Here is a 27,846-nt window from a genome sequence, read left to right as displayed (position 1 = left end):
CACGGCCGGGGGGGCGCAGGGGGGCCGAGCCGGGGCTGCCATGCGAGGGGGTGAGGGGGGCCCGGCCGCCGGCCCCGCCGGATCGCGCTCCCTCCCTCGGGCCGAAGCCCCCGGCAGTCTGGGGGGAGGCGCGGGGGGGGCTGTCAGGCAGCGCCCCAGCTTTCAGCGACTCTGGGGGGGTAGACCCCCCCTCCCCACTGCGGCTAAAGGCCGGTGTTGCGAGCGGGGTCCTCGGCGAGGGGGGCTCTGGAGCCTGGAAGAGATGGGGAAAAGGGGGTGAGGGGACGGGGGGTGAGGGGCCAGGGGGGGTGAGGGGACGGGGGGGTGGGGCCGGGGGCGAGCACGGCGCGGCGCTGGCTCTTACCTGGGGCGTTGGCGCCAGGGCCCTGCAGGCTCCGGAGGGCGAGGGACAGGGGGCTGTCGCCGTCGGGGCTGGGGGGCTGCTGGGACCACCCCTCGCCCTCTGGGGCTGAGCCCCCCGGGGGGGTGGCGTCGGCTGAGGAGCCGCGCCCCAGCGACCGCAGCAGCTCCCGGTGCGCTGCTTCGACAGCCTGGAGGGTGCCCGGGAGGGAGGGTGCCAGGTCAGAGGGGTGGGCGCCGCTTTGGGGCCCAGTCCCCCCATGACACCCCCCCCCCCCCGCACTCCCCCACCCCACCGGGACCCCCCGCCCCAGCTCTCCCCACTTCGGGGGGCTCACTTTCAGCCTGTTGAGCTTCAGCGTCAGCTGCTCGATGGTGCGGAAGATGAGGTCCACGTCACGGAGGGGAGCCGGGGGGTCCGGGGACCCCTCGGCGGGGCTGGGACGGGTGGGTGCCTCCGGTGGGGACCCCCGCGGGGGGCTGGGGGGCGGCGCGGGGTGCGGGGCGGCAGGCTGGGGGAGGCCGGTGGGCATGCTGACGTAGAAGTAGTTGCCTGAAGAGGGGACGAGCGGCGTCAGGGGCCTGCGCGGGCGGGGGGCCGCCGGCCGCCGGCGGGTTTGGCGCTGGTGGGCCCGCGAGCGAGGGGCGGGCGCAGCCATGGCGCTACCGCACAGGTCACGCGTGCACGTGAAACTGCACGCAAGCAAGCCAAGCGGCTCGAGCCCCTCGGGCTGTTATTACTGTATTGCTGTTATTACTACTATTTTCCTTCATTTTATCTCAATTATTGAACTGTGCCTATCTCAGCCCAGGAGTTTTCTCACTCTCACGCCTCCCGCTCCCCCACCCCGCCGGGGCAGGGGCAGCGAGCGAGCGGCCGCGCGGTGCGGAGCTGCCGGCCGGGGTGAAAGCGCGACGGGCCTGGGGGTGCGGAGCTGCCGGCCAGGGTGAAAGCGCGACGGGCCTGGGGGTGCGGAGCTGCCGGCCGGGGTGAAAGCGCGACGGGCCTGGGGGTGCGGAGCTGCCGGCCGGGGTGAAAGCGCGACGGGCCTGGGGGTGCGGAGCTGCCGGCCGGGGTGAAAGCGCGACGGGCCTGGGGGTGCCCAGCGTGGGGCCGAAATCGCCCCCTCGCAGCAGGAGCGGCCACAGACCCGTCCCCAGCTGGGTCACGGCGTCCGGGCTGGGGCTGCGATGGCACCGGCTGCGCTGGGCACGGGGCTCAGGGACGTGGGGGGTGTCCCCCGGGACAGGGGGTGCCCCCCCCCGGGACACGGTGTCCCCCCACCAGGGACACGGGGTGCCCCCCCCGAGGGACACAGGGTGTCCCCCCCCAGGACACGGTGCCCCCCCCCAGGGACACAGGGTGTCCCCTCCCAGGACACAGTGTCCCCCCCGGGACAGGAGGTGTCCCCCCCAAGGACACAGTGTCCCCCCAGGACAGGGGGTGTCCCCCCCAGGGACACGGTGTCCCCCCCGGCACACGTCCTCCCGAGTGACACCGGCTGGGACACGGCTCCCCGCGGGGACGCGGGGGGGTCCCCTTCGTGGGGGAAGGGGACGTGGCCCTCCTGGGGACACGGGGACAACGGGGGGCTCTGGGGAGGGGACGGGGGGGGTCTGGGGGGGGTCTCTTTACCATCTACATTAGCTCCGCCTCCTTCCTGCAGCTCAGTTTCTGATTGGCTGCCGCCTGGCGAGGGCGTGGCCTCCTTAGCACCCCCTGCCTGGGCTGCGCACCCCGAAAGAGCGCGGGGAGGGAGAGGGAAGGGGTGAGCAGGACCCGCCACCGGCACCCGGCACCGGCACCCGGCACCGGCACCCACCACCAGCACCCACCACCAGCACCCCAATACCAGCACCCACCGGCACCCACCACCAGCACCCACCACCAGCACCCCAATACCAGCACCCACCGGCACCCCAATATTGGCACCCACCACCAGCACCCCAATACCGGCACCCATCACCAGCACCCACCAGCACCCACCACCAGCACCCCAATACCAGCATCCACCGGCACCCACCACCAGCACCCACCACCGGCACCACCGGCACCCACCACCAGCACCCCAATACCAGTACCCATCACCAACACCCACCAGCACCCACCACCAGCACCCCAATACCAGCATCCACCAGCACCCCAGCACTGGCACCCAGCACCAGCACCCCAATACCGGCATCCATCAGCACCCATCACCAGTGCCCACCACCAGCACCAACCAGCACCCACCACCGGCACCCCAATACTGGCACCCATCAGCACCCAGCACCCCAATACCAGCATCCACCAGCACCCACCACCGGCACCCACCACCAGCACCCCAAAACCGGCACCCATCGGAGCCCCCACACCCCTGGGGTGCGTGCAGGAGAAGGGGGGTTCACCCGCACCCCCCGTCCCCCCGTGCGAGCCCCCAGCTCCGCTCCAGCGAAGCTCGCGCAGCCAAGCAGGGAGGGAGACCCCAAATCCCAGCGAGGGGCCGGGCAGGGAGAGGAGAGGGGTCCCCGGCGCCCGCCTCCCGCCCCGCGCGGCCGAGGGCCCTCGCCGCCACCCCTCTACCTTTCCGGACGACTTTGTAGCCGCTCGGCTCCTCGGCGGCCGGACCCGTCTCGTTCGTCTCCTCCCGGCTCGACCGCGGCTTGGCGTCCTCGGCGGCGCGCGGGGGCTCTGCCAGCACCTCCTGCGAGGCCGAATCCTGGCCGGAGAGCACCGAGTCCCAGGCCTGGCCGGCACCCCCCATGACCGACGGCGTGGGCGTCAGGTCGTCCTCGGGCTCCGCGTACCGGCTGGGCAGGAGCCTCCGCAGGATCAGCAGCCGCAGGTTCTCCACTGGTACGGGGCGCGGGGAGGGGGGAAGAGGCGGTTTTGGACTGCGGCTCCCCGGGGGGACGCTGGCACCGGGGGGAGGCCTCCCCGCCGCAGCCCCCCGCGCCACTCACCATCCTCCAGCGCCGCCTCGGCCAGACCCTCCGCGCCGACGGGTCCCGGCAGCGGCAGGCATGCGGGGGGCCCCGGCCGCTCGGCCGGGAGGGTCTCGGCCGCCTCCACGCCGGCCCCCGCGGGCAGGGAGGCTGCGGGCAGCTCTTCCTCCCCTTCCTCCACCTCGCTGCTCACCGGCTCCTCCAGCAGCGCCGGGGGCTTCTCCCTGCCCAGGAGCGCTGCGGGGCTGTCGTCTGCCGCGGGGAGAAGGGGAGAGCTCAGCCCCGCGTCCCGTCCCTGAAAGACGGGCAGGGAGCGGCGGGAGGGCCGGGGGGAACTCACCTGAGGAACAGTCCCCTGCCCCTGCCCCGGAGCCGGCGCCTCGGGACAGGACGGGCGAGACGTCGGGGTCCGGCAACACCAGGCTGCGGGGACGCAGAAGGGGCATTAGCCAAGGGGCAGGAGCCAGCGGCTCCGGCGCGGCACTGACGCCGGGGCCGACGCTGCCGAAGCCCCCACACAAGGAGCCAGGAGCCCTGGCAGCCACCCCCAGCTCCCCAGTGACCAGGGAGGACCCCCGCCCCCATCCCAACCGCCCTGCGGAGAGAGCCGGCAGCGGGCCGGCCTCACGCCCCCGCGCCCGCCAGCACGGGACCACGCCAGGACCCCGCGTCCCCGCACGGGCCGGGCTGCTCACCCGGAGGGTGCTGCGCGGGTGGGCTCCGGCGTCCGGCGCTTGGGGGGGAAGGTGGCGTTCCTCGTGGCACTCTGCACCGCCTCCTCCAGCAGCTCCATCCACCTGCCCAGCCCAGAGCCCCTTCTCAGCTCCCCGGGGGGCTGCTGCCCCCGGGAGAAGCCCCCGGCCCGGGCAAGCTCTGCCCATCGCCGCCGGGACCCGTCCCCGCCGGCCTTACGTGTTTTTCTCGGAGGACGTCAGCGCCACCAGCTCGTAGATCTGGGGTCCCAGTTCTGACGTGCAGATGATGAAGAGGGCTCGTTTATCTGCGCGGGGCGACCGGGAGCGATGAGGAAGGCCGGAGCACAGCGAGGGCTTTAACCCGAGCCGCTGGCACGGCTGTCACCAGCACGGCCGCAGCGGGACACGGCTGGGGGACACGGTGGTCCTTGCCGCCAGCCCCCACGGCTTCTCCCTGGCCTCTCCCCACCTGTGGCCACGGAGCGGATGAGCACCGAGTTGAGCTTGAGGACGGGGCTGAAGGTCTGCTTGTTGTCCGAAGAGCCCAGCGCTGTCTTGCTGTGGCACTTCAGCACCAGTTTCTCGTCCTGCTTCTGCAGCAGCACCAAGAGGTCCTCGAGGAGCAGCACGTGCAGGTCTGGGCGGGAGAGAAGACCGAGAGCGGAGGCTCAGCCAGGGATGCGCTCGCAAACCGGGTGGGAATTGCAGCCAGGGGGGATGATGGCCCGGCGGGCACGGCAAAGGGGGGCTAAGGGGATCCCTGTCATGCTGTTGGGGCTGGAGGTAAAACGCCCAAGTCCTGGGAATGCCGAGGGTGCGGGGGGAGGTCTCCCCGCGCTCCCGGTACCAGGCGGCGGGGCAGGTCCGTACCCACGGTCTTGTCCTTGCCGATGCGCCAGGTGAGCGGCCCTTCGTGGATCATGCGCCGGGAGGTGAGGTCCAGGCTCTGCGGGAAGCCGAGGGTGGTGGGTGAGCGCGGGCCAGGCCCAGGCGGCCCCCGGCAGCCCCCCGCTGCCGCCCGGGAGCTGGAGCTACCTTGAACTCGGCAGCCAGCGGGTTGCTGGTCCTCTCCAGCGAGGTGGCATCCAGGCGTTTCTGGTAGCCTTCCAGCCGGTGCCGGTTCTCCGCTCGCTTCACCGCCTCGTTGACGTACTTGAGGATGTCCCGGCACTGGTCCCGGGCTCGGCACAGCTTGTCGTGCTCCGAGGTGCCCGCTGGCAGGGCAGAGAGGTGAGAGCGGGCAGCAGCACCCAGACGGGGCCGTCCCCGTCCCGCTGCGACAGGCTCCCAGCCGCATCCCCGGCACAGAACGCTGCTGGCCCAGAGCTCCCCGCTGACAAGAGGGGGACTCTCCCACCCCCCGGACCCCCCGGCCCGGCTCTTTCTGCTGGGAAGGCAGCATGCGCTCCCCACCACCCTGGGATTTTGCTCTGGATGGTAACAGAGAGGCACAAACCCCGCAGCAGAAAGCGATCGCCTCCGGCCGGCCGAAGGACGTGCTGGAGACGGGAGCACGCAGCCGAGCGACCCTGGGGACGAGCCCCCGGTGCCCCCCAGCCCCTACCCTCGGTGTGCTTGATGATGTTCTCCAGCAGCAGCGGGTACTTGGTCAGGCGCTGCATTTCAGAGATGATCAAGTCCTTGAGCTGCAGGCGCCGGCACTGCGGATTGCTTTCTGCTTCCTAGGGCGGAGGGAAGAGGGTGGAGGCGCCGAGGTGGGATCAGGGGAAGCCAGGGGAGCACGGAACGGCCCGGGAGAGGGACAAACCTGCATGAAGATCTGGAAGCGGGTCTCCTTGCGCTGCTTCGTTTTGATCAGCTCCAGGGCGATGGATTGGTAAGAGCAGAAGTCAGCAGCGACCTGCTGGATCTCCTCTTTGGCCAGGCCGTCAAACTGGGGGGGTGCAGGGGAAAAGCGGGCTCAGGCACCCCCAGACTTGGCCCCGAGCCCCGAGCCTGTCGGCTCCGAGCGCAGGCAGGGCCAGAGGACAGCGTGACGGTGGGGTCACCTCCACCTCCCCTTCACGATGCCAACCCCTCCAGGCTGGAGGACAAGGTGTCCCCGGGGGCTCTACCACCCCTGTCCCCCCTTACCCGAGACAGCATGAGATCCCCAATTTCTTTGATGATTGGTCCTTCTTCCCGGAGCTTCTTCATGGATTCGGAGAGAGAATCTGGACGAGGATGCGAGAGACGGGACTGAAATGAGCGGGGTGCCGGGGCCGCCCACCACTCGTCTGTGCAAGCACCCACCGCGCTGCCTGCCCCAGGGGGTCCCTGCCGGTTCTCCGGCATGGGTGCAGGCAGGAGGGGCCGGGAGCCGAAGGGGCTGCCGTCAGGGACGCAGCGCGTCAAGGAGCGTGACACCGAAAGTGTGTCCTGAAAGCGTGCTACGCCAAGGGCTGGGTACAGACCAGGCATCCCAGACACGGGCATCGGCAGAGCCCGGAAAAAACACAGGCTCCGCTTCGCTCCCAGGGGAGGGAAAGGAGAGGCCGGAGCGGTGAGACGGCACGATGCCGTCAGCAGGGCCGGTCCGAACGGTGGGTGACAACACCGGAGCACCGGGCAGCTGTGGGCCACCCCCTGCTCCCACTGCAGGGGGGCGTTTCCAGGGGAGAGCGGGATCCAAGCGCGGAGAGGCTTACTGTGGATTTCTATCAGGTCGGGGAGGTTGGGGAAGAGGAGTGCCAGCTCTTCCCGGGACAGCAGGCTCTCCTTCTTCATTCGCTGGTAGAAGAGGAGGTCAAGGACTCGGAGGATGCGGAGGTGAGACCCTTCGGTGGCGAAGAGCTCTGTGCGAAAGGCACGACGGGGGTGGAGAAGTGCCCGGGGGAGCCCCGCGGTGCTGGGGTGCGCTGCTGGGGGTCCCTCGCGTCCCCGGGGTGCCCGGTGCTCCTTACCATTGATGACCTCTTGCCGGTCAATCTCCTTCTGCGGCAGGTTGGCCACCAGCTCCCGGCTGACCGTGTGCTGCCAGTTCTGGGAGTCCAGCTCGGGCTCCAGGTCGGAGAGCTGGCCCTGCTCATCCTCCAGCAGATGAGGCAGGAAGGGGTCCACGCCGAAACCCAGGTTGGGCGACTCGATGCTCCTGGGAGGGTGAAAGGCGGCGGTGGGAGTACTCTGCAGCCACCTGCATCCAGCCAGCCCACCCCGCAGCGCTCCCAGTACAGCCAATATCTACCTGGGCCCTATTTCGGCTTGAACCCGGGGCCTTCAGCACAAGAAGTACAAGCCTCTGACTCTTGAGCTAAAAGACTAGGTCCCCCAGCAGACATCTACATAGGTCCTTTAAGCTCCTGCGTGAGACACAAGGGAACAGAGGTGCCCCCTCGCCCCAGGAGGATGGAGAACTAACGGGGGACTCCCTCCCGGGGCAGCCCTGGCCATCACCTCCCCTTGTGCTCTGTCAAGGCTCGCTTACGGGGAGGGAGAAGCTAGGAAGGCACGGATGGAGCCCCCCTGGCCCCCAACACGGGGGCACAGCCCCGGCACACCCCTACAGTGACCCTCCTGCTCTGAAGGAAAACTGGCCCCGGGGACCCCGGCTGGCTCGGGGCGCGCGGTACAGGCGGCAGAGGCCGAGGCTGGGCCACTCACCTGCGTCCCATCTTTGGCGTGTACGGCGGGGTGGGGTTTTCCAGCGACCTGGGGAGGAATGGGAGAGTCACCCTCGTGTCCTGACATCCCAGCCCCTCTCCTCCCATTGCTGCGCCCCGTGGGGCAGCAACCAGCGGCGTTTCCGTAAGCCCCTCCGGGCGTGCGTCCGGTGCTACCGGCTGCGAGAGGCGTTTGGGGCACAAATGGGAATTAAAGCCCAATTCTCTCTCTTTTCCCCTGGCAAACGTCGGCCAGGAGGCCCTGGAGACAGCTGGGCGCTGCGGGGCCGGGGCCGCCCCGTCTGCATGGCTGGGGCTCGGCCTTGACCCGAGGCTTAGCAAAAGCCTTCCCAAGAGACAGCGTCTCAGCCCGAGGCGTTCAGCTTTCAGACCCCCGGCCATCCCAGCTCCCCTTTGAAGCCAAACATGCCCGGGGGAGCCCACGTCCTCCCTGCCCGGGGCTCCGACAGCGTCTCCCACCTTGTGGACAGGCTGGAAGCGGAAGACGACGCCGACTGGTGAAGCCTCGTGGCCTCGGCTGCGGCATCCATGTCCACATCGCTACGGGACCGAGGCACGTTTTCTGCTTTCCGTGATTTCTTCATCTCCTCCCGGCCTTTCAAGCTCTCCGAGCGGCCCAGCTTGACCTCGGTGCGGGAACTGCAGCGGGGAGACAAAGCCGAGAACAGGCTGAGCCGGGTGGGACAGGCAGGGACGTCCCCGCGCACGCAAACCGGCCAAAATCTGCCGTGGGACCCCCGAGAGCACTGGCTGCCCCGCACGCATCCCCCTGCCCTACCCGTCCGACTCCAGCAGGTCCTCGGGGAAGCTGCCGGTGGAGAGACGCTGGCTGCCGGGCTCCTGGCTCTCGTAATGCTGGTTGTTCTCAAAGTGCTGGATGATGTTCCTCACATTGCCGGGTTTGACTGCTGGGGCGAAAGCAAGGAAGCGACCCCGGTGAGAGCGGGCTGCGCGCGGCTGGGCAGGAGATGCCCGTGCTGCCGCCCACCCCTCGGCACCGCGGCCTCGGCCGTCTGTGCGGCGGAGCCCCGTCCAGCTCGGGCTGCGGAGGCACCGATGGCACCGCGACTGCTCTCCCGGGGGCTTCCCTGAGGCCGGCTGCCAGCTTCCTCGGGGAGACGTGCCGAGCGGGCGGCCGGCACGCCCGAGCGCTGGATGGGAACAGCCGGCCGCCGCGGGCAGCCCTCCTCCCGGACCCCACGGCATCTGTCCAAGCCCACCCCAATGCCCGGTGCAACGATGCTGAGGTACCTCGGGGGGAGAAAATAAAACTAAGCACATGAGGTGAATGGCAAACAAAAGAAGAGGCCTTTTACCTTCAACAGGGGACAAAGGGACATGAAATGCTGAAAGGAAAAACAAAAATGAGATGTCAAATCAATCCCGCATTTCAGCAACGAAGGAGGCAAAGAGGGAACACGTGAGCTAACAACATGAGAACTCAAAGCAGAAGGGGAGGAACACAGGCACGCATGCGTGTGCGCACACGTTTACACGCACGCACACGTGCACACACTTGCTCTCCACCACCTCAGCCCCCCCAGGAGCTGTGGCACTTCCAAGACACAGCGAGCAGCCTGCAGGATGGGTACGTAAGATAAATCTGGGGGGAGAGCTCGGCTCTGCTCCCTTCCCGCTCCCTCAGAGCCAGGTGGGAGCACGGACAGTTGAGACAACGGGTTTCCCATGAGGAGGGCAGAGGGTGGCTGATGCGAAGCGAGCAGCAGTCCCACGGGTGCCAAAGGCCGCTGACGGCCGCGGGCACGCAGACGGCTGCGGATCTCCAGGCAGCCGGAGGCCGGTGGGTACGGCACCCCAGAAGGTGCCAATACTCACTGCTCTGGGAGGAGATTTTGGGCTTCCCAATGTACTTGAGGATGGGGTTGCGCTTCTTGTCTTCCATGGCATCCTTGTCCTTCTTCGTGCCGCTGCTCTGTTGGGACATCCGAGAGGAGCACTGGTAAAGACACAGGTCACCGCGCGGGCCCCGAGGCTGACCCAACCTTCGCCGCGCTGGCTGAACGCCGTGGCACGAGCCGTCGGGAAAGGGACGGGGCCAGGGTCCGGCTCTGCCCTGGCGCCAAGTGGCTCTCCGAGGCATGGGGGGGAGATGGGGGTCTCTGCAGAACCCCGTCCCGGGTCGCCTCAAAAGATCCAGAAGCAAGAGCCTGGCCCCAGGGCAGCGGAGCGGCTGCAGCAAGCCACCCACCTTCTTGGTCTTGGGGAAGAAGGGCAGCCACTTGTCCCTGTCCGGGAGGGACTGGGCCTTCTCACCGGTGCCGGCCGCCCGGGGCTCCCGGCTGCGGATGCCTGTGTGGTTCATATAGGTGCTGAGGGCAAAGGCCATGGGGGAGCTGGAAGAGAGGAGAGCGTGAGGCTGGAGATCCAACACCGGGACAGGGCACCGCAGGCCGGGGCAGGCAACGGGGAGGCCGGGACATCCCGCGGGGGTCTGCGGGGCGAGAGGGTCCGTGCCTCCGCAGGCAGGAGAGGACGCCCGGGCGGGGACGCAGGCGAGTGAGAAGGGAGGAAAGGCGAGAAGCGGTTCAAGCGGGCGAGCTGGGGGGGTAGGGGTCTGCACCCGGCGCAGCAGGGCCCCGAGGCCAGCGTTCGCCCTTCCCCGGGGCCAGTCCGAGCGCCCGCGGCGATACGCCTGGCACGGGGAGAGGCTGCCAGAGGCCGGCACGGGCAGGGGATGCTCCTGCAACTCCTCTCCTTTTGCCTTCTCAGCTAACAACTGCAAGGCAGTCGCATCTGGACGCGCTCCCCCTGTGCCCCAGGGCCACTCACCTCCTGTCCTCTTCATACTTTGACCTGGAGAGAGAGATGGGGAGGGATAAAAGAGCTTGTTTGGAACGGGCTCCTCTGCTCAGCCCCCAGGCAGGGCGCTCGCAGCACCGAGCCCTCCATCCCGCCGTGCCCCCCGCCCCTCACCGCGCCCAGCGCCTGCTCCAAACTCTCCTTCCCACCTCCAGCGGCAAATGTGTGGGTCACGCAGGATGACGGAGCAGAGCTAAGCCTGTGCCTGACCCCCTTCCCCACGTCCTCGCCCCAAATCCAGGCAGGGAGGCAGGTGCTCCCCCACGCGCAGGGCAGGGAGCCTCTGCGGCAGCCCGGCACTCACAGTATGTCGCCCAGTTGGGCCAGCTGCTTCTCCGCCACTTGCCGCTCCTTCTGGGGGTCCCCATCCAGGTCCAAGAGGTCGTTCTCCCCGTACAGACTCCCCAGGCCCATGGTGCGCTTTGTTCTGCGGCAGACAAGGGTCAGGGCCACGAGCCCAGGCAGGAGCCCGTCGAGCTCTGCGGGGCACCGGGGCAGCTGCATCACCTGTAGTCCTGGATCTGCTCCTGTATCTCGGGCATCACCATCTCCTGCGCTTCAAAGAGGGCAGCTCGGACATCGTCCCCATTCCGCAGGCGAGCCTCTGGGGATGGGAGAGGAGAGTCGGTGTCACCAACCACGCTCAGCATGCAAGGAAGGGCACGAGGCATCTTCCAGCAGCCTCAGGCCCTTGGACAGAGCAGGGCAGGCAGGGAGACCGCAGAGCCTCTGCTGGCCTCCCCCCGCCAGAGCGCAGCCCCCTTGCTAGCTGGTTTCCAGGCTGGGACAACCTCTCTCCCATTTTGCACGCCCAGGCTGAGACATCAGCCCATAACAAGACCCCCGGGACTACTGGGACCACTGGGACTGAGCTGGGGAAAAGCTCAGGAGCCCCAATCCCAAACCTCAGCACATCCCCTCTAAGAGGGCAACAGACAGAACCCTGCAGAAGTCCTTTGGGATCCTGACTTGCATCCTAATGAACAGCCCTTGCTGAGGGCGAAGTGCCGGCGACGCCAGCCATGCAGACCGCGGCGCTGGCCACGCAGACCATGGGCGCCGGCCATGCAGACCGCGGGCGCCGGCCACGCAGACCATGGGTGCTGGCCATGCAGACTGTGGACACCGGCCATGCAGACCGCGGGCGCCGGCCACGCAGACCGCGGGCGCTGCGCAGGCCCTGGGCCGCGGCACATGACCTGGGAGCCCCTCACTCACCGATCTCAGCCAGGAGCTGCTCAGACACTTTCACTCGGAGAGGCTGGGGAGGGAAGGCAGAACAGAAGAATGGCTCGGCACCGGTTCACTTTCCCCATGCAGCAAGCGGGGCTAGACGGAGCTGGGGATACGGCGCGCACGCCAGACCCACGCTCAAGCCAGGGCGAAGAGGGTGCCCTGCGCTCCTGCACCATCGCCCGTGGCAATTTCTGCAGCCGGAGAGGCGGGAGCTGGGGATCTCGCCCTCCAAGCGCCCAGCAGCCAACACACAACGCCCTCCAGAGCAGCGCAATGGGACCCTGCTCCCTCCGCTGGGCCCCACAACGGGAGCGCCTGCAGCCCCATCCTCGCTGCCAGGACCCTCCTCTCCTGCCTGTGCCCAGCTTTCGGGCACTGGGGCAGCTGCAGTTTTGCAACGTGTGGCTACACGCCTTATGCAACCGCTTGCACCGATGCGGAGGAACCAGCAGCAACAAAGCAATGTCAGTGGCAAAAACACCATTAAAAAAGCGTCCCCATGCAAGGGCCACGACACCCACCGCCGGCTTTCCAGCGGATCCCCTGCAGGGACAAGGGCTCCTGCGCAGGCTCACAGCTGGGTCCTGCCCTTACCGCGTTCCTGTCCAAGAAGATGTTCCAGATGTCCTTCCCCAAGACCCGGGAATCCTTGGCGGTCGTCTGCTGGCAAACGTCCGCGCATAAGTAGAAGAGCTGCAAGGAGGGGAGAGCGGAGGTGGGCAGTGAAGGAGGGGGAAGGTTTAGAAGCAGGGAGGCGAAAGGCTCAGCCCTGCGGTGCCCGTGCTGCCATGAAACAGGAAACGATCGCGGGGCGCCGGGGAGGGCAGCACCCCACCGTGCCACGCCTGGGAGGAAGGGGAGGAAGTGTAACCCTACGCTGCGCTTCCCTCTCCCGTGCACACACAGCGCAGGGAACCGCTGGCTGGCAGCTGCCTGCAGCAGGCAGCCGGAGCCCAGGCGGGTGCAGGCAGCTGCCTTAGCCTCCAGCAGCCTCCGGCACAAGGGCAACACAGAGCCTCGCGGACGGGTTCGGCAAACCGGCAGCACCCTACGCTCAGCCGGAGGAGGGGACACTGCCAAATACGCCGCCCCGTCCGCATCCCCCGCGCCGCCCTGCCTGCGTCGGTGACGCCGTCGGGTCCCTTACCAGGGGGCTGGGATCTGCCTGGGAGAAGATGTAGCGCAAGAAGACCCCCAGATGCGCCGGCCGGGATTTCAGCTTGCCCAGGTCCTGGAAGAGGGAGTCACACTGCGCAGGGAAGGGACCAGAGGAGAAAGAGCCGGTTAGGAAGGAAAGGAATTAACCCCTCTGGATCAGGCCCGTCCCGCCGCTCAGCACCAGGGTAAACCTCCAGCTCCCACACCCCGTTCCTCAGCCGAGCCGGGCCCCTGCCTCCCCCGGACCAGCGTGTCCCGATGTCCCCTGGGCAGGATTTCTAAATGCCACCAGGTAGAGGGACCCACGTGGGAGGGGGACAGCCCTGTCGCTAAGGAGAGGGGTCAAAAGCCAAGAATACTTTGGACACAGTTACCTCGTTATTGAAATACCCTGGGTCATAATCCTCCTCTGGACCGATGATGAGGGGTTGTCCTGTCCGGTCCAACCCCTGCCAGGGAGAGGGGACAGAATTAGGAGCCAGGTGCCCAGCTTTGGGGGGGACACCTTCGCCCTCCCCGCAGCACCCACCCCGCCAGCTCCCGAGGGAGGCTTGGACCACGTCCGAGCGGGTCGAGCGCCCATCAGACACCCTGGCCACGCGGCGGGACCCCCGCCCGGCCCCCACCTGCTCGGCCGCAGGGGCGAAGGCGGTGTCGGAGCCGTGCCGGCGATGGTGCTGGAAGAAGCGGGCGGTGATGACCGGGGAGGTTCGCGGGCTGTCCAGGCCGTGGTCGGAGAGGACGGAGTTGCGGTTCAGGGAGATCTGCTCGGGACGGCAGCGAGGGCGTCGGGGGACGCGGGCACGGCCAGGCTCCACGCCGCGGGCCGCCGCCGCCACCACCCACCCCACAGAGGCACTTGGGGCCGTCTTGAGAGCAGTTTCCAGGTCAGAGAGCGTAAAGGGAGTCAGGCCCAGGGAGCTTGGAAACCACAAAAACCCTCCAGGGCCATCAGAGAAACTTTTAAGATTAGGACCACGAGCCAGAAACTCTGGGGTACCCTTCATTTTGGGGCAGTCGTGCCAGGCTAAGCACTACAAGCCCAAGAAATTCAGAGGCAAGACCGCATTACAAGAAATTCAGCTTCTTCAGATGGCAAACGAATAACCGCAATTGCAACAGCAGGTCCTCGGCTCTTACAGAGGCTGACCCATCCATCTGGGCTTTCCTCCCCACTCCCAGGGCCCGGCAGGAGTTGGGGTGGGCTCCCCATGGCCGCAGTAACCCCACTCTCACCTCGCTCACGGAGGGGAACCGCTCCGTCCCGGACTCCAGCCCGCTGTCACCATCCTGCGAGTCTAGGGAGAGGCGCCCTGGGAGCAGAGGAGAGACTGACCCGCGCGTCCAGGAGACGGGGACGCAGGGATGGCCCGAGCCGCCAGCGCAACTCACCTTCCGTCACCCTGAAAGCGGCCAAGCCGGAGTCGCCGCACAGCCGCCCCGAATCCTGCAACACAAGGAGGTGCGTTGGACCGGTGGGACGCTCCCCAGCACGCGTGGACACACGGGCGTGGGGCCAGGGACGGGACGGCCGCAGCGGCTCCCACTGCAGCAGGTTTTGGAAACCAGGGATGTCTCCACTGCTGCGCCCACCGCCTTGGGAGGGTCTCCCCAGGCTCCAGCCAGGCTCAGAGGGAGCCGGGAGGATGGCAGGACCCCCAAATTAGGGGATAAGCCCCCTAATTTCACATACCACAGAGCCACCGGTCTCCTGGAGGATTTTGAGCTGCAGCTGGCTGACCCGCCGGCGCGCTCCCTCAATCTGCTCCTCCACCATGCTGGCAGGGTTTCGGCTGTACGCCTCGCAGAAGCGCTGAGCAGAGAGACGAGAGGGAATGCTCATGCCGGCCCCAACCCCGTAAGCCCTGTCCCACCGCCGCCGGGGAAATGGGGCTGAGCAGGCCGGCGGGATGACGGGCTGAAGCGTGCACAGGTCACCGTGCGCTGCAAGGGCCGGGAAGCCGGGACAGCACCAGGGCAGCACTGAGGGCTGCTCCGCTGCGGCTCCGCAGAAGGAAAGAGCCGTGCGCTGCCGTACCTGTAACTCGGCCTCCTCCTGCCGCAGCATGTTCCAGAGAATCTGCGTCGCATGCTTCTGGACTTCGGGGTCCTGCGGTTTCAGATGGACGCAAAGAGGGCTGAGCTTTGCCTCCCTCCTGCCCACCGCGCCGGGCAGAGCAGGGCGGCAGCGTGGAGGGCTGGGTGGCAGCGCCGCGGGTTTGCTACCTGCAGGGGCTTGGGGTCGGTGATGCGCTGCGGCAGCGGCGGCGGCGGCGGGGGAGGCGGCGGGGGGCAGGCGGGGGCGATGCGGGGACCCCCCGCCACGCTCACATCTTGCTGACAACTGGAGAGCCCCACCGAAGGAGGGGGAGAGCCCAGGAGGGTCAGAGCGACGTAGGCACCGGCTGGAAAAATTTGGGAGTGGGAAAGGGTGGGTGAGAAAGACTTCCATTATCGACTCTCTCAGCCTAAACCATGCGATGGGCACCATGGCATCGGGGTGGGCACGGCCCTGTCCCTGTAAGCAGTGGGGCCGGCTCTGCCATGGCAGGCGCTACCCTGGCCCACCCCGCACTCGCTGGGAGGACCGAGACAGGCTTTCCCAAGAATCAAGACCTGCCCTTGGGTGGGATCCCGTGGCCTTCCGCGCTGGGAAGGAACGAGTGCCCCTCTCCGCACCGCAAGGTTCACGACCGAGGCTGTAAACACCAATTTGTCTTTTTAGGACCCTGCTACAGGGCAGACCGTCACCCCGGGGTGCAAGAGGTGGGGGCCGGCTGCCACGGATCTCCCCAACAGCCCAATGGAAACGTGGTCCCGCGCACCCGCGCTGCCTCCTCCCGTTTCACGCGCAGCAGCCCGGGCACGGCGGAGGGGGCGGCTCGGCAGAGCAGCCGGCCGGCGGGGAGCAGGGCTGCCGGTCAGCCAGGGTGAGAAGGAGCCACCGCAGCTCCCTGGCCATACTCACACTTGATTAACTTCACCACTTCGAGGTGAGAGCTGTTGGTCACCATCGTGCCGTTCACCTGGGAGAGGAGAGCGGGGGTCAGACGGGCTGGCGGAGGGGAGCGGGGCACGCAGCCCCGCGTGGAGAAGCAGCGGGGGAACGGCCGGGGATGCTCACCTTGACTATCCGGTCCCCCTCCTGCACCCCGGCTCTCATGGCCGCCCCCCCTGCGAGACGGGGAGGAGACAGGCATCAGGACGGCCGGAGGGGCAGCAGGCAGAGCCAGGGGCTCCCCTCGCGCCCGCCCCAGCTCGCCCCGGCACGGTGTGCGCAGCAATCGTCCTGCCCGGGGGGGCATGGGGACCGCCAGGCACGCATTCCCTGCAGGACGAGGCTGCTGACCGAGCCTTGGGTGCTTGAGGCACAACACCCAGCGCACGTTCAGCTCGCACCTCACCCAGACCAGCCCTCTGCTGCTCGCCCAGACCCCAGCCTTCTGCATCCGCCTCGGATCTAGAGAGCCACCACATGCCTGGATCTAAAGGCAGGAGCGGGGCCCAGGAAGAGCAGCGCTGCTCTACCTCCTCTCCCCCTGCCTGCTCTTTAACAAAGCTGCCGAGGTTGGAATACATGAAAAATTAGCTTTTCCTAAAGCCAAAACCAAGAGGAAAATGTTTCCATTAGGTTTAACTCCAAGCCAAGGGCCTGAGACACGGCAGCAAGCTCCGAGAGTGGAAAGTACGTCGGATTGTTCGGATTCTTTTGGCTTTAACGGTCTCGTTATTGGCAAACGAATGTGTGGGGACAGGGGGGACAGGGCTCCGGGCTGTCCTGCACCTGGGGACCTCACCCCAATCCCCGCAGGCAGCCCCGGGGTGAGGGGGCCGACGCGGGGGCTGCCCACACAGCTCCAGTTGCAGGAGAGAGGCACTCCAGCGCCAACCTGCCCTTGAAACTCGCAGCGTTTTCCCTTTCCTATATTCTCATTTTTCCTGGCTTTCGGGCTAGAGGGGGGAAGGGGGAGGAGGTGGGAACATCCGCTGTAAAATAAGCAGCTCATTGTCTATTTAAATTGCTGCTCCAAGCCCTGCCACCCCGCAAAGTCATTATACAGCAAAACCAGCAGCGTCTCCTGCAGCACAGTGCCAAGAGCGGCGAGCTGCTGAGTCCGTGTTTACCCAGGGCTACAAAAGGGAATTCCCCACCCACCCACTGTCAGCAGCTCCCCGGGTTGCAGAAGGAGTGGGGAGAGCACGGCAGTTTTGGGGAGCTTCCCCAGAACACTCCCCCCAAAAACGCCTGCCTTCCCCCCAGCACTAGTGTCCTGTCCACCCCGGCCAGTGCTGCAGCGAGACCCCAAGCCAGCAACGCTCAGGAAGGAAAACCCCTTTCTCCCTCATTTTCTGACGAGGGACATGGCGCTGAGTGGGTGAGGGGAGCCCGGAGGCATCTCCTGCCCCCATCCTCGCCCTGCCAGTGCCGGCGCCGGCCCCTCTCACCTGGCCGCACCGACTGCACCAGGACAACGCGGTCCCCGCTGACGGTGAAGCCGAAGCCATGCTGGTCCTTCTGGATGATGACGCAGCGCTGGACCAGACCTGGGGAGGGAGAGGAGGGAGAACCAGTGAGACTCCAAGCCTGGGACGCGGGCTTGGCTTCTGGGAACCCCCCACCGCTCTCAGCTCCTACCGGCTCTCCCGAGCCAGAGCCCGGTGCAGAGCCCCCGGAGTCAGCCACGCTGCCGCCAGACCCCACAGGCACAGCTAATTCGTCCTCACCCTACGAGCCCTTCGCGTGGTGTCCCTGCTCGGACCCTTCCTCCTGAAAACAGGGTGCCCCGGCGAGCACGGGCAGGGTGGGAAGAGCTCCCGGCTGCGAGCAGCTGCAGCATCGTCCCGGCCCCGCTGGGCTGCTTCGCCGGCAGCCGAGGAAGGGTCCTGCCCTCCGCAGGCACAGCAGCCTCGGCCAGGTGACCGCGGGTGCCGCGAAGGGGCACAGCAGCCCTGTCCCCAGGTGCGCTGCAAGGCCTGAGGCAGGTGGCAACGTGCCACGAAGCTCCCTGGGCGGACGGGGCACTAAATGCAGTCCTCAAGCGCAAGAGAAGCAGAGGAGGGGGCAGAAAAACCTACCTGTGGTTTCGGAGGAGTCGGAGGGCTGGCGGTGGTGCCCGGGAGACCTCCGCTCTGAAGACGAATCACCCAGGGAAGACAGGCTGCTTAACCTGCGGAGGAGGAGCAGAGGTCAGGGAGGGGGACGGCCGGACGGAGCCATTCTCCAGCCACAGCCCCTTCTCGGGCTTGGGAAAAACAAATGCACAGAGCTGGAAGGCGACGGCAGCCAGCACAGGCGAGTGCTGCCCGTCCCTCCACTTGCCCGTCCCCAAACCGCCTTGGGAAAAGGCTCCTCTCCCTGCACCGTCCAGGGCTCCGGGGAGAGCCCCCGAAGAGACCCCGCTCGGGGCCAGGACCCCGAGGCCTCGCGTTTGCCAGCAGGAAGGAGCGGCGGGCGCTGCCCGGGGCAAGCGGGGCTCGGGGAGAGCAGCGGAGGCGGCGGGCGAGGGGCTCGGGGCGTCGCGCAGCGCAGACAGGGTGGAGCTCGGCGGCAGGTCTCTACCAGCTGCCGTGGGGCGGACGGGCGGCGAGACACGAGGCAGCGAAGGATGGGTGAGAGAAAGACGGACAGCGCACAGCTACCGTACGCTCCGACCCTCTTGCTGAGCCTCGCTCGTCCCGCAGCAAGGCTCTGGACGCGGGATGGGCGCGTGGGCTGGGGCTTTCCATGCAGGAAAGGGGCACAGCACGTCCCCTCACTGCCGTGCTTCCAGCGATAGGAAGCGATAGGAAGCGGGGGCTCGGCCCCATGGCTCTTTTCAGCCCTGGCTTTTATTCTCCAGCTAACGGGGGTCTGGAGAAGTCAAGGCTGGGCAGCCGTCCCTGCGAACGCCGCTTGAGCACGGTGCTGGCAGGCTTGGGGTGCGGGCAGGAGACCCACAAGCTGCGGCCAGAGGGAACAGCGTGCCAGAGCAGCCCCCAGCCCTCACCCCTCCTCGGGGGCCTGACTCTGCCTCCAAACCCGGCTCCATCCACAAAACGAGGGCCATGGAGCACTGCCTCCCCTTCCCCGTGCCCCTCCGTGATCCCACGCCATCCCAGGGATGAAAGCCGGGCTCTGCTGTCCTGTCTGCTCCTCCCAACCAAACCAGCCACCGCTCTCCCCCGCCGGGGCAGGGCCAGAGGGGTTGGAAAGCAACGGGAAGAGCGAGAAAACGAAGGCGCTGCCGGCGGGACGCGCAGCCGGGGTCTGCCTCGCAGCCTGAAGGCTGCGGTGAAGTGAGGGTGCGGGACGAGAGCAGGAGCCGCCCCGCCTGGGCCCCGCTTACCTGGGCAGGTGAGGCTGCCTCCCGCCGCCCCGGGCCCCGCTTACCTGGGCAGGTGAGGCTGCTTCTCGCCGCCCCGGGCCCCGCTTACCTGGGCAGGTGAGGCTGCCTCCCGCCGCCCGCTCGGCTGCCAGGGAGGACAGGGACGGGGCGGCGGCGGTGAGAGGTGGTGCGGGGAGGGCAGCGGTGCGGGGAGGGGGGAAAGGGGAGACAGACAGATCGAGAGGCAGAGCTGTGGCCCACGGCACAGCGGCAGCACGCCTGCAGCCCTCGGGGAGGGCGGCGGGACCCAAAAACACCTCCCTGCGCCCGGCACGGCCTCGCAGCACCCGCCAGGCGCGGGGCAGGATTTGCCTTCGTCGGTGCAAACCCTCCTCCCGGTTGTGTGCCTTCCTCTGGGCAATGGGGAGGGGGAGGCATGGACCCCCAGCACCACCGGCGCTGTCCCTCGGGCGGGCTGGGGGAGCTCGGGGGGGCGAGCATCCCCCCCGGCAAGCCCCCACCTGCCTAAAACAACGCCCGCAGCGACCCCAGCCCCGTTTCACCGCAGGGCCGCGAAGCTGGGTGAGACTCTCAGCCCTCCGTGGCAGGGCCGAGCAAGGGGGTCTCCCCCCAAAACCGCCGCGGGGGGACGCAAAGCCGGAGCCCACAGCGGCGTAAGCCCGACGGCCCCGCTGCCGCAGCCGGCGCCCGAGGCGCAACAGCTCCCCAGCTCCTTCCCCGCTCCAGGAGACGAAGATTAGGAAACACCTCATCGAAGGCTGCCGGGACAACCTTAACCCAGACCCGGCCTGCACCGCCGCTACGCCACAGCCTCCAATTTGCTCGATGACAGCCCTCGCTGGCTGAGGCGCAGGATAAACCGGGACCTCGGTGCGAAGGAGCCCGGGCACGGATGCGGCGCGGGATGGGGGCTGCGGAAGGGGGGACGTGGCCGAAGCGTCCCAAGGGCCTCCCCAGGAGCTGGGGGCAGGGGTGGGACCGGGCCCCCCCGTTGCAGAGGCAATCCAAGACGGGGGCTGGCGCCTTTGCGGGTCGAAGGGTGGGTGCAGGATTAACCCCACGGGATTACCCGGCAGCCAGGCGGAGGGTGCTCGGGGCAGGTCAGGCCTGCCGCTTATCCAGGCCAAGGGAGGATCGGCTCCTCCTTCCGCATCGCCCCGCACGCCAGGACTTAAGGCACGGCTGCGCAGCAGGACGGTCGTTACGCCTCTTCGTTAAGGGAAGCTCCCCGGTGCCCGACGGTGCCCGGCCCACGCGCGGCCGAGCCCCCGGCCCGGCCAGGAGCCACCAGTCCGACGCCGTCTCCACGGGGAGATGCCAGCCCCTGCCCGTGGCAGGAGCCCCTTTCCATCCCGCTCGAAGGAGCCGGGCCAGCGCTGGCTTACTGCCGTCTAAAAGAGTCGTTTAATTCGGCTTTGCATAAGCTCCTTCCTAATTGACTTACAGACAGCCAAAACATGCCATTTTAAACCAAACGCTGCCAGCTCGACGGAGACCTGACCCCGGCGCCTGTTTCCAGCCCGGGAAGCTCCTCTCGGTGCCCTGAAAGACCAGCCCTCCGGTTTTCCTAAAAATTGTAACTCCGGAGCCCTTCACGATGCCCGAATCCTGCAGCCGCCCTTGCCTCACCCAGGCCCCGCGCTGGTGCCAATCCCTGAACCAGCGCCTGCAGCCCCATCCCGCGCGCCGCCCTCAGACGTTTCTGCTCTGAGGGTATTTTCCCCGATTTTGGCTACTCGCAGTTAAACCACGGCTATTTGCTTTTCACGAACGCACGACAGGAGCGAGGCGCCCTGCCTCGCCTGCCTGCGACAGGCGGAGCTGGGCACGGCCAAGGGAGCGAAGGAAAGCCAAGGGGGAAAGATTAAGAGAGCAACAGGATCAAATCCTCAAAGCGGGTCAGCCTCCAGCCGGAGCTTTGCAAAACGCTGTCTCCGAGGCCGGGAGCTTTATTTTTTTTCCCCTCCCAGGTCTCCAAACGGCTGCTCCCTGCGATCCCAGCTCCGGGGAAGAGAAAACGGATTGCAAACAGCCGGGGCCCGCGCTGGTGTGCCGGCAAACCCGCTGCCTTCTGAGGTGAGCGGGAAGGCAGGTGGGGCCAGCGCTGGCCCGTCAGGCGGAAAAGTTCCAAAAAAATCGAAATACATACGGAAAAAAAGAAAAAAAAAAAAAACCCAACAAAAAAACAACTTGAAAAGGGAAATCAGTGTCTTGGTGGGATGCCTCTTGCGATTGAGTCATTGCTTCCACCGCAGCCCGACGATATGGTCGGCGCTGCTGGTAGCACCAGGATTACCCAACATCTCCCATGCCAAACCCTGCCGCCGGCCGCTCTCCCGGGCCACAGCCCCACAGACGGTTTCACATACTGGTATTCTGGGGACAGGAAGGAAGGAATTTCAGCTAAAAAAAAAAAAAAAGATTCAGCTTCCTCCCCTTCCCCCTCCCCGCAGCATGGCAGAGGGAAAACGCGTTTGCCCGGCTGCATCCAGCCCCGATGCTCCTCTCGCTGGAGCGGTGCCAGCCTTGCAGCGGAAAGCCGGCCGTGCCGAGGATGCGCACCTCCCCGGGGGGTCCTCCGCATCCCCCCGGGCATCCTCCGCATCCCCCCGGGCGTCCTCCGCATCCCCCCAGGGCATCCTCCGCATCCCCCCAGGGCATCCTCCGCATCCCCCCGGGGGGTCCTCTGCGTCCCCCTGGGGGGTCCTCTGCGTCCCCCCGGGGGGTCCTCCGCGTCCCCCTGGGCGTCCTCCGCATCCCCCCGGGCATCCTCCGCATCCCCCCGGGCGTCCTCCGCATCCCCCCAGGCATCCTCCGCATCCCCCCGGGCATCCTCCGCATCCCCCCGGGCATCCTCCGCATCCCCCCGGGCGTCCTCTGCATCCCCCCAGGGCATCCTCCGCATCCCCCGGGGGGTCCTCTGCATCCCCCCGGGTGTCCTCCACATCCCCCCCTGGGCATCCTCCACATCCCCCTGGGCGTCCTCCACATCCCCCCAGGGCGTCCTCCACATCCCCCCAGGAGCGGGGTGCCCGTCCCCCGGGAATGCTCGCCGCCGCTCGCTGGGGTCGGGGGGGCTGAGGTGCAAGGCTGCCCGCCGCTGCTGGTCCGCGGCCGACCCATCGACTGCTGCACGATGACGCATCGGGGAAGCTTGTAATTATGCGTCTGCGCCTAAGTTTGCACGGCAAGGCAGATTTAAACCTTGCTAGGGTGTTGCTAGCAAATGAAAGAAAGAGGGGGGAAGAAAAAAAAATCATTTCTCGACATTTTTGGCCGCCTGCAGACGCAGCTTGCGACGACACCCCCCCGTCCCCAAGGAGATCTGGTTTTCTTCTCATCTTTTCCCACACGAGAGCACACAACAGGTTTCCGACTCCCAGCTGGCAAAGCACACCGCAGCCCGCCTGAGGTGCGGGACGAGAGCAGCGCTCCGGGGACTTTTGGCCAGTGGTGGATCAAGACCCGGTGCCTCCGTCCGCGCCGAGCCGACCCCGGCACCTTTGCAGGCTGCGACCCAGCTCCTTCGTCCCGGCAGCAGAGCCGGGACCGCCAGCGCGCTGCCAAGCCCGGGGGTTCGGCAGGGCCGGGGCAGCGCTGCCGGCAACACGGCAGCCGGCTGAGATCCGGCGCGTCCCCGCGGCACGCAGGCTACGTGCGACTGCCAAGCCACCCTGCAGCTGCTGCCCGGCCGCCCGCAAATCCACAAGGCTGGAGTCATCCCGGATCCATCTGGGGTTTATGCACCAAAGCTTCTTCCTTCTCTCCCTGCTTTTTTTTTGTTTTGTTTTGGTTTGGTTTTGCCAAGGGAGAAAAGCAAAGCGAAGCCTCAGCCCTCAGGAGGCGGCTGGTAGCAAATTTCATTTTGCAAATCAGATGCAAAGTCCCGTGTACACGCCACAGCAAACTGAATTTAAATCCCCGCGTTCCTCCAGCAACTTTGCTGCGGCAGACAGGGGATTCTGCAAAAGCTTTGTTTAAATTAGGACTTTTAATTAAATGGGGAAAAAAAAAAATTAACACGATGAGCGCAGCAGCCCTGGCTGTTTAATGGCGCAGCAGACTCCATTCCCCACATTTCTAATTGTCTGTGTGCTGCAAATTTTTGCAATGCCTATTCCCCACGGGGAGGAACGGAGGCTGAGCGCGGGGACAGCTGTGATTTCGGGCAGCCAGTCGGTTACGCAAAATTTGTTGGGTTTCGCAGCCGCGACGCCCGCCCGGCTCGCTGGGCCGGGGTCCTCCTGCACCGCTCCCTCCCGAAAGGGCCCTGCCAGCCCTGCGAGGGGGCAGCCGCGGAAGGGGACCCCAAGCTCCGCTCCCAGAGGCGGCTGTGGGAGCTCCCGGGCGGGACCAGACCCAAAAAGGGATGGAGGCCGGAGCGCTCTGCCTGGCCGAGAACAGCAAGAGCCGGGGAAGAGCACGGAGGGGCGGCGGGAGCCCAGCCGGGCGGCGAGGAAGGGCTGAGCAAGTATTTACGTCTTAATTAGATAACGTTTGCAAAGGACTTTGCGCACGCACTGCGCTACACAAATGTTAAGCATCGTGACCGCTACCAGCAAACTTAGGCCAGGCCAGCAGCCGTCCTGCACACCGAAAGCCCTTTCTTCCCACAAAAATTTGTTTTAAAAAGTGTGTGCCATCCTCCCCCTCCCCGCGTGCAAGAAAACCACGGCACGAGAGCGCGGAGGCAGTCCGGCGGGGCAAGCGGAGCCAGGATCCCAATTCCCCCCCAGGGAAGACACGGTTCACGCGCCGCGCGGGGCCCAGCTTTCCCGGCGCGTGCAGTACGACGGGCAAGGACCGCGAGCGGCTCCAAATCGCTCCCAAGCTCTCCCCGTGCCGGGCAGTGTAATCATTAACGGTGCCACTCATCTCCTGGAAAACGCAGACTGGCAGATCTGGTTTGTCCGGCACCGACGGCGCTTTTGGGGTGCGAGATTTGTAGCAGCGAGCGAGATACGGAACAACCTACCCCGAAGGGACGCTTTCTCCCCGACCTTCCTCCCAAATACACACCGCGCGCCCCGCGGCGGGGATGAACGCGCCTCTGATTCTGTGATTTCTTGCCCCCAGCGCAGCTCGGGAGCGGCTGCTCTCGAAAGCCTTTCCTCCAGCCTCCCCGCGGGCTCCTGCGATGAGCGCCGTGGCGATACAAGAGGCCGGAGAGCGGCGACGGAACCCACGGACAAGTGACGTCCCCGCGGCCGGCCGGCGACGCGCAGCTCCTTCTGCACCTCCGAAGACCGGAGGAGGAAGCTGACGGCGGTCTGCTGGCTCCGCGCCCCCGTGGGAGCCTGCCTGGGGCCGCTCCCCTGCTCGCCGCGGGGCTGCTGGCCGCGGCCGGGCCGCGGGGGCCAGCGGGCAGGAGCCCCGTGCCCACCCCACAGCCACCGTTCGCTTGGTGCTGGCCGGAGGGCAGGGGCTGCTGGGCTGACTGCGGCAGGGAAAGTTTAACCCGTTGTCATTAACCCATTTTCGAGGCATTTTTATTGCCGAAGAGCCGTGCCACCCAGCACCGGGTGACACCCGGCTGGGCCAGGGCACGTCAGGCACCTGACCTTAAAGAGCGGAGGAGACCGCAGCTATTTAAAGAGCAGGGAGAAGTCTTAAGCCCGGTAATGACGTCCCGCAGCTCCCCAAGGTGGGGAAGTTGGGCGGCGAGGCTCGCGCGGCGCGTCCCCGCTCCGACACGCCACCGGGACCCGATCCTGCTGCTTCCCCGCCCGGGATGCGAGCGAAATCCAACCGCTCCTTAATTTCTGCTCCGGAGGGGCTGGCTGTGAGCAGGCAGAGCCTCGCCGCTGGCCTCGTGGCCGGCTTCTCCGGCTAATTAACGAGTTACACCGAGGGAAAGCATGGCGGGGTGCTTCTGAGCTCCGCCCCAGCCCCTGCCCCGCGCGCACACGCTCCTTCCCCCAAACCACGACAAAGCCGCGAAAAGAGCTCGTCGGTGGAAACGCGCCGCCCGCCCTGCCCACGAGCGCACCACGGCCCTTCCGGCACCGCCGCGTGCGCCGACGCGCCGGGAGCCCGCGTCGAGCATCTTCGACGCCGCCGGCCAGGGATGCCGCCGGCGGACGCGGCTGCCCTGAACTGGCTTCTTCCAGGGCACGGGGAGCGAAAAGAAAACCTTGTTTTCGGCAGAAACCACGCCGGCGGCGTGAAGGGCGAGATGCGTGTGGAACAGACGCCGTCGCATCCCTGCGGATGGGCCGGGGGTCCCGGCCCGCAAGCGCGGCTGTGCCAGGGATACGGGGAAGCTCCTCGCCGCGAGACAGGGCAGTCACGATCCGCCTCCATCCCTCAAGTCACCCCAAAAGCAAAGGGTTGTTTTTTTTTTTTCCGGGGCTTATTCCACCGGCTTGCATCCCTCTGCCGCGCCGGTCTCCTCGGGCCCCGCATGCGGATGCCAGGAGGGGTCGGAGCTGGCTGCCGAGGAGCGAGGTGCCCGCTTCCAGCCCCCGAACGTGCAGGACCTGCACCCTCCCGCGCACGGAGCGGGGCGGACGCGGGCAGCGCGGGGACCACGGTGTCCGGAGACGGGGGGCAACGACGAGCTGGACCCGCACCGGCTGCTCGCCCCCCGTTCCCAGGGCAGAAGACGAACGCACCCCACTGGGGTTTAACGAGCTTAATTGCCTGCGGAACCGGACCCTGGCGAGGAGCAGGCCAAGGCAGCGGCGCGGCCCCCACCCCAAAAGCCCACCCGAAGCCCCCCCCCCGAAGCCCCCCCCAAAAGCCCACCCGAAGGCTCCCGCTCCCCCCGGGAGGGCGTTGGGCAGCGCGGGCGCGACCCCGGCCCTCGCCCCATTTCTCCCTTTGGCCGCCCCTTCCAGCGCCCGGGCGTGCGTCGCTTCTGGGGGGGGGGGGGGGGTGTCGTTTTGGGGGGCACCCCCACGCGCAGCCTGGCCCGAGCATCGCAGCGGGACGGGGCCACCCTGGGGCCATGCAGGGATGGGGCTGGGGGCAGCGGGGCCGAGCCCCCCCAGCAGCCGGCGAGGCGGCGGCCTGGCCCCCCCCCCCCCCGCGCCCCAAACCGCTTAGCCCCCCCCCAGAGCAGGGGGGGCCCCTCCGGTTGGGGGGGGGGGTCCCTCCCCGCCGCCCCGGCCCCGCCGCCCCCGCTGACAGCGGCCCCGAGCCCGCAGAGGGCTGCGCCCCCCGCCCGGCCCCGCCGCCCCCCCCCGGGCCCCCCCGCCGCCCCCGGCCCCGCCGCTCCCGGCCCCTCCCGGCCCCGCCGCCCCCCGCCCCGGCCCCCCCGCCGCCCCCCGTACCTGTCGAGGGCCTGCGGAGGCCGCACGCTCATGGTGCCTCGCCGCGGCCCCTCGGCGCTCAGGGCGCGGGCAGCCGCCGCCCCGCTCCGGCCGCCACCATCCCCGGCGCCCGGCGGCGGCCTCGGCGGCCTCGGCGGCGGCGGGGCCCGACCCCCCCGGCTCCGGCGCGGCTCCCGGCCCGGCCCGGCTCGGCGCGGCGGCGCGGCCACCCCCCCCCGACCCGCCCGGCGGCGCTGGGGGCCGGGCCGAGGGAGAGGCCTGCGCCCGCTCCCAATCCCCGGGCTCGCCCGGCCCCCGCCGCCGCCGAGGGGGCAGCGCCGGCGGGGGCGGCCGGGGGGGGCCCGCGGGGGGGACCGGCGTGGGGGGGGCCCGCGGGGACAGCGTGGGTTGGGGGGGCCCCCGGGGAGACCCGGGGGGGGGGGGACACCCACGGGGGGATCCGGCGTGGGGGACCCATGGGGAGACCCGGGGGGGGGGGGGGGGCGAGGGGAAACCCGGTGTGGGGGCACCCGAGGGGAGACCGGGGTGTGGGGGGGACCCACGGGGAGACCTGGGTATGGGGGACCCACAGGGAGACCGGGGTGTGGGGGGACCCACGGGGGGACCCGGGGTTGGGGGGACCCATGGGGACAGCATGGATTGGGGGGGCCCCCGGGGAGACCCGGGGGGGGGGGGACACCCACGGGGGGATCCGGCGTGGGGGACCCATGGGGAGACCCGGGGCGGGGGGCACCCGAGGGGAGACCGGGGTGTGGGGGGGACCCACGGGGACAGCGTGGATTCGGGGGACCCACGGGGAGACCTGGGTATGGGGGACCCACGGGGAGACTCGGGGGAGGGGGGGACCCACAGGGAGACCTGGGGTGTGGGGGGCACCCACGGGGACAGCGTGGATTGGGGGGGCCCACGGGGAGACCCTAGGTGGAGGGATCCACGGGGACAGCGTGGATTTGGGGGGCCCACGGGAAGACCCGGTGTGGGGGCACCCGAGGGGAGACCGGGGTGTGGGGGGGACCCACGGGGACAGCGTGGATTGGGGGGGGCCCACGGGGGGACCCGGTGTGGGGGGACCCACGGAGACAGCATGGATGTAGGGGACCCATGGGGAAACCCGGTGTGGGGGCACCCGAGGGGAGACCGGGGTGTGGGGGGACCCACGGGGACAGCGTGGATTCGGGGGACCCATGGGGAGACCTGGGTAGGGGGGACCCACGGGGAGACCCGGGGTAGGGGGGACCCACGGGGGGACCCGGGGTTGGGGGGACCCACGGGGACAGCATGGATTGGGGGGGCCCACGGGGGGACCCGGTGTGGGGAACCCAGAGGGACAGCACGGATGTGGGGGACCCACAGGGACAGCGTAGATGGGGGGGGGACCCACGAGGGGATTCAGGTGTTGGGGGAACACACAGGGAGACCCGGGGGGGGGATG

At 68.0% G+C, this 27,846-nt stretch overlaps 1 protein-coding gene across 1 annotated transcript; it reads right to left on the bottom strand.

Moving 5' to 3' along the window:
- Nucleotides 1-203: 203 nt before the first annotated feature.
- ARHGEF11 (Rho guanine nucleotide exchange factor 11) lies at nt 204-26,446 on the bottom strand. Its single transcript, XM_075724626.1, has 42 exons — nt 26,415-26,446; nt 19,229-19,264; nt 17,891-17,982; nt 17,261-17,359; nt 15,939-15,988; nt 15,783-15,840; nt 15,041-15,219; nt 14,853-14,924; nt 14,508-14,627; nt 14,207-14,261; nt 14,051-14,127; nt 13,441-13,578; nt 13,189-13,263; nt 12,804-12,905; nt 12,251-12,349; nt 11,639-11,681; nt 10,928-11,024; nt 10,725-10,847; nt 10,391-10,414; nt 9,810-9,954; nt 9,437-9,557; nt 8,917-8,946; nt 8,379-8,508; nt 8,060-8,239; nt 7,581-7,628; nt 6,884-7,071; nt 6,629-6,775; nt 6,075-6,154; nt 5,749-5,874; nt 5,545-5,662; nt 5,016-5,194; nt 4,851-4,926; nt 4,450-4,617; nt 4,198-4,285; nt 3,981-4,082; nt 3,626-3,708; nt 3,304-3,537; nt 2,924-3,193; nt 1,997-2,089; nt 699-913; nt 365-551; nt 204-253 (listed from the first exon to the last, which is right to left on the bottom strand). Exons 1-42 carry the CDS (start codon nt 26,444-26,446, stop codon nt 204-206), a joined length of 4,629 nt encoding a protein of 1,542 aa, XP_075580741.1.
- Nucleotides 26,447-27,846: the final 1,400 nt, after the last annotated feature.

Source organism: Pelecanus crispus, chromosome 22, assembly GCF_030463565.1.
Source record: "Pelecanus crispus isolate bPelCri1 chromosome 22, bPelCri1.pri, whole genome shotgun sequence".
Lineage (NCBI taxonomy): Eukaryota > Metazoa > Chordata > Aves > Pelecaniformes > Pelecanidae > Pelecanus > Pelecanus crispus.
Note: the sequence above shows the minus strand (reverse complement) of the source record. Positions and strands in the feature narration are given on the sequence as shown.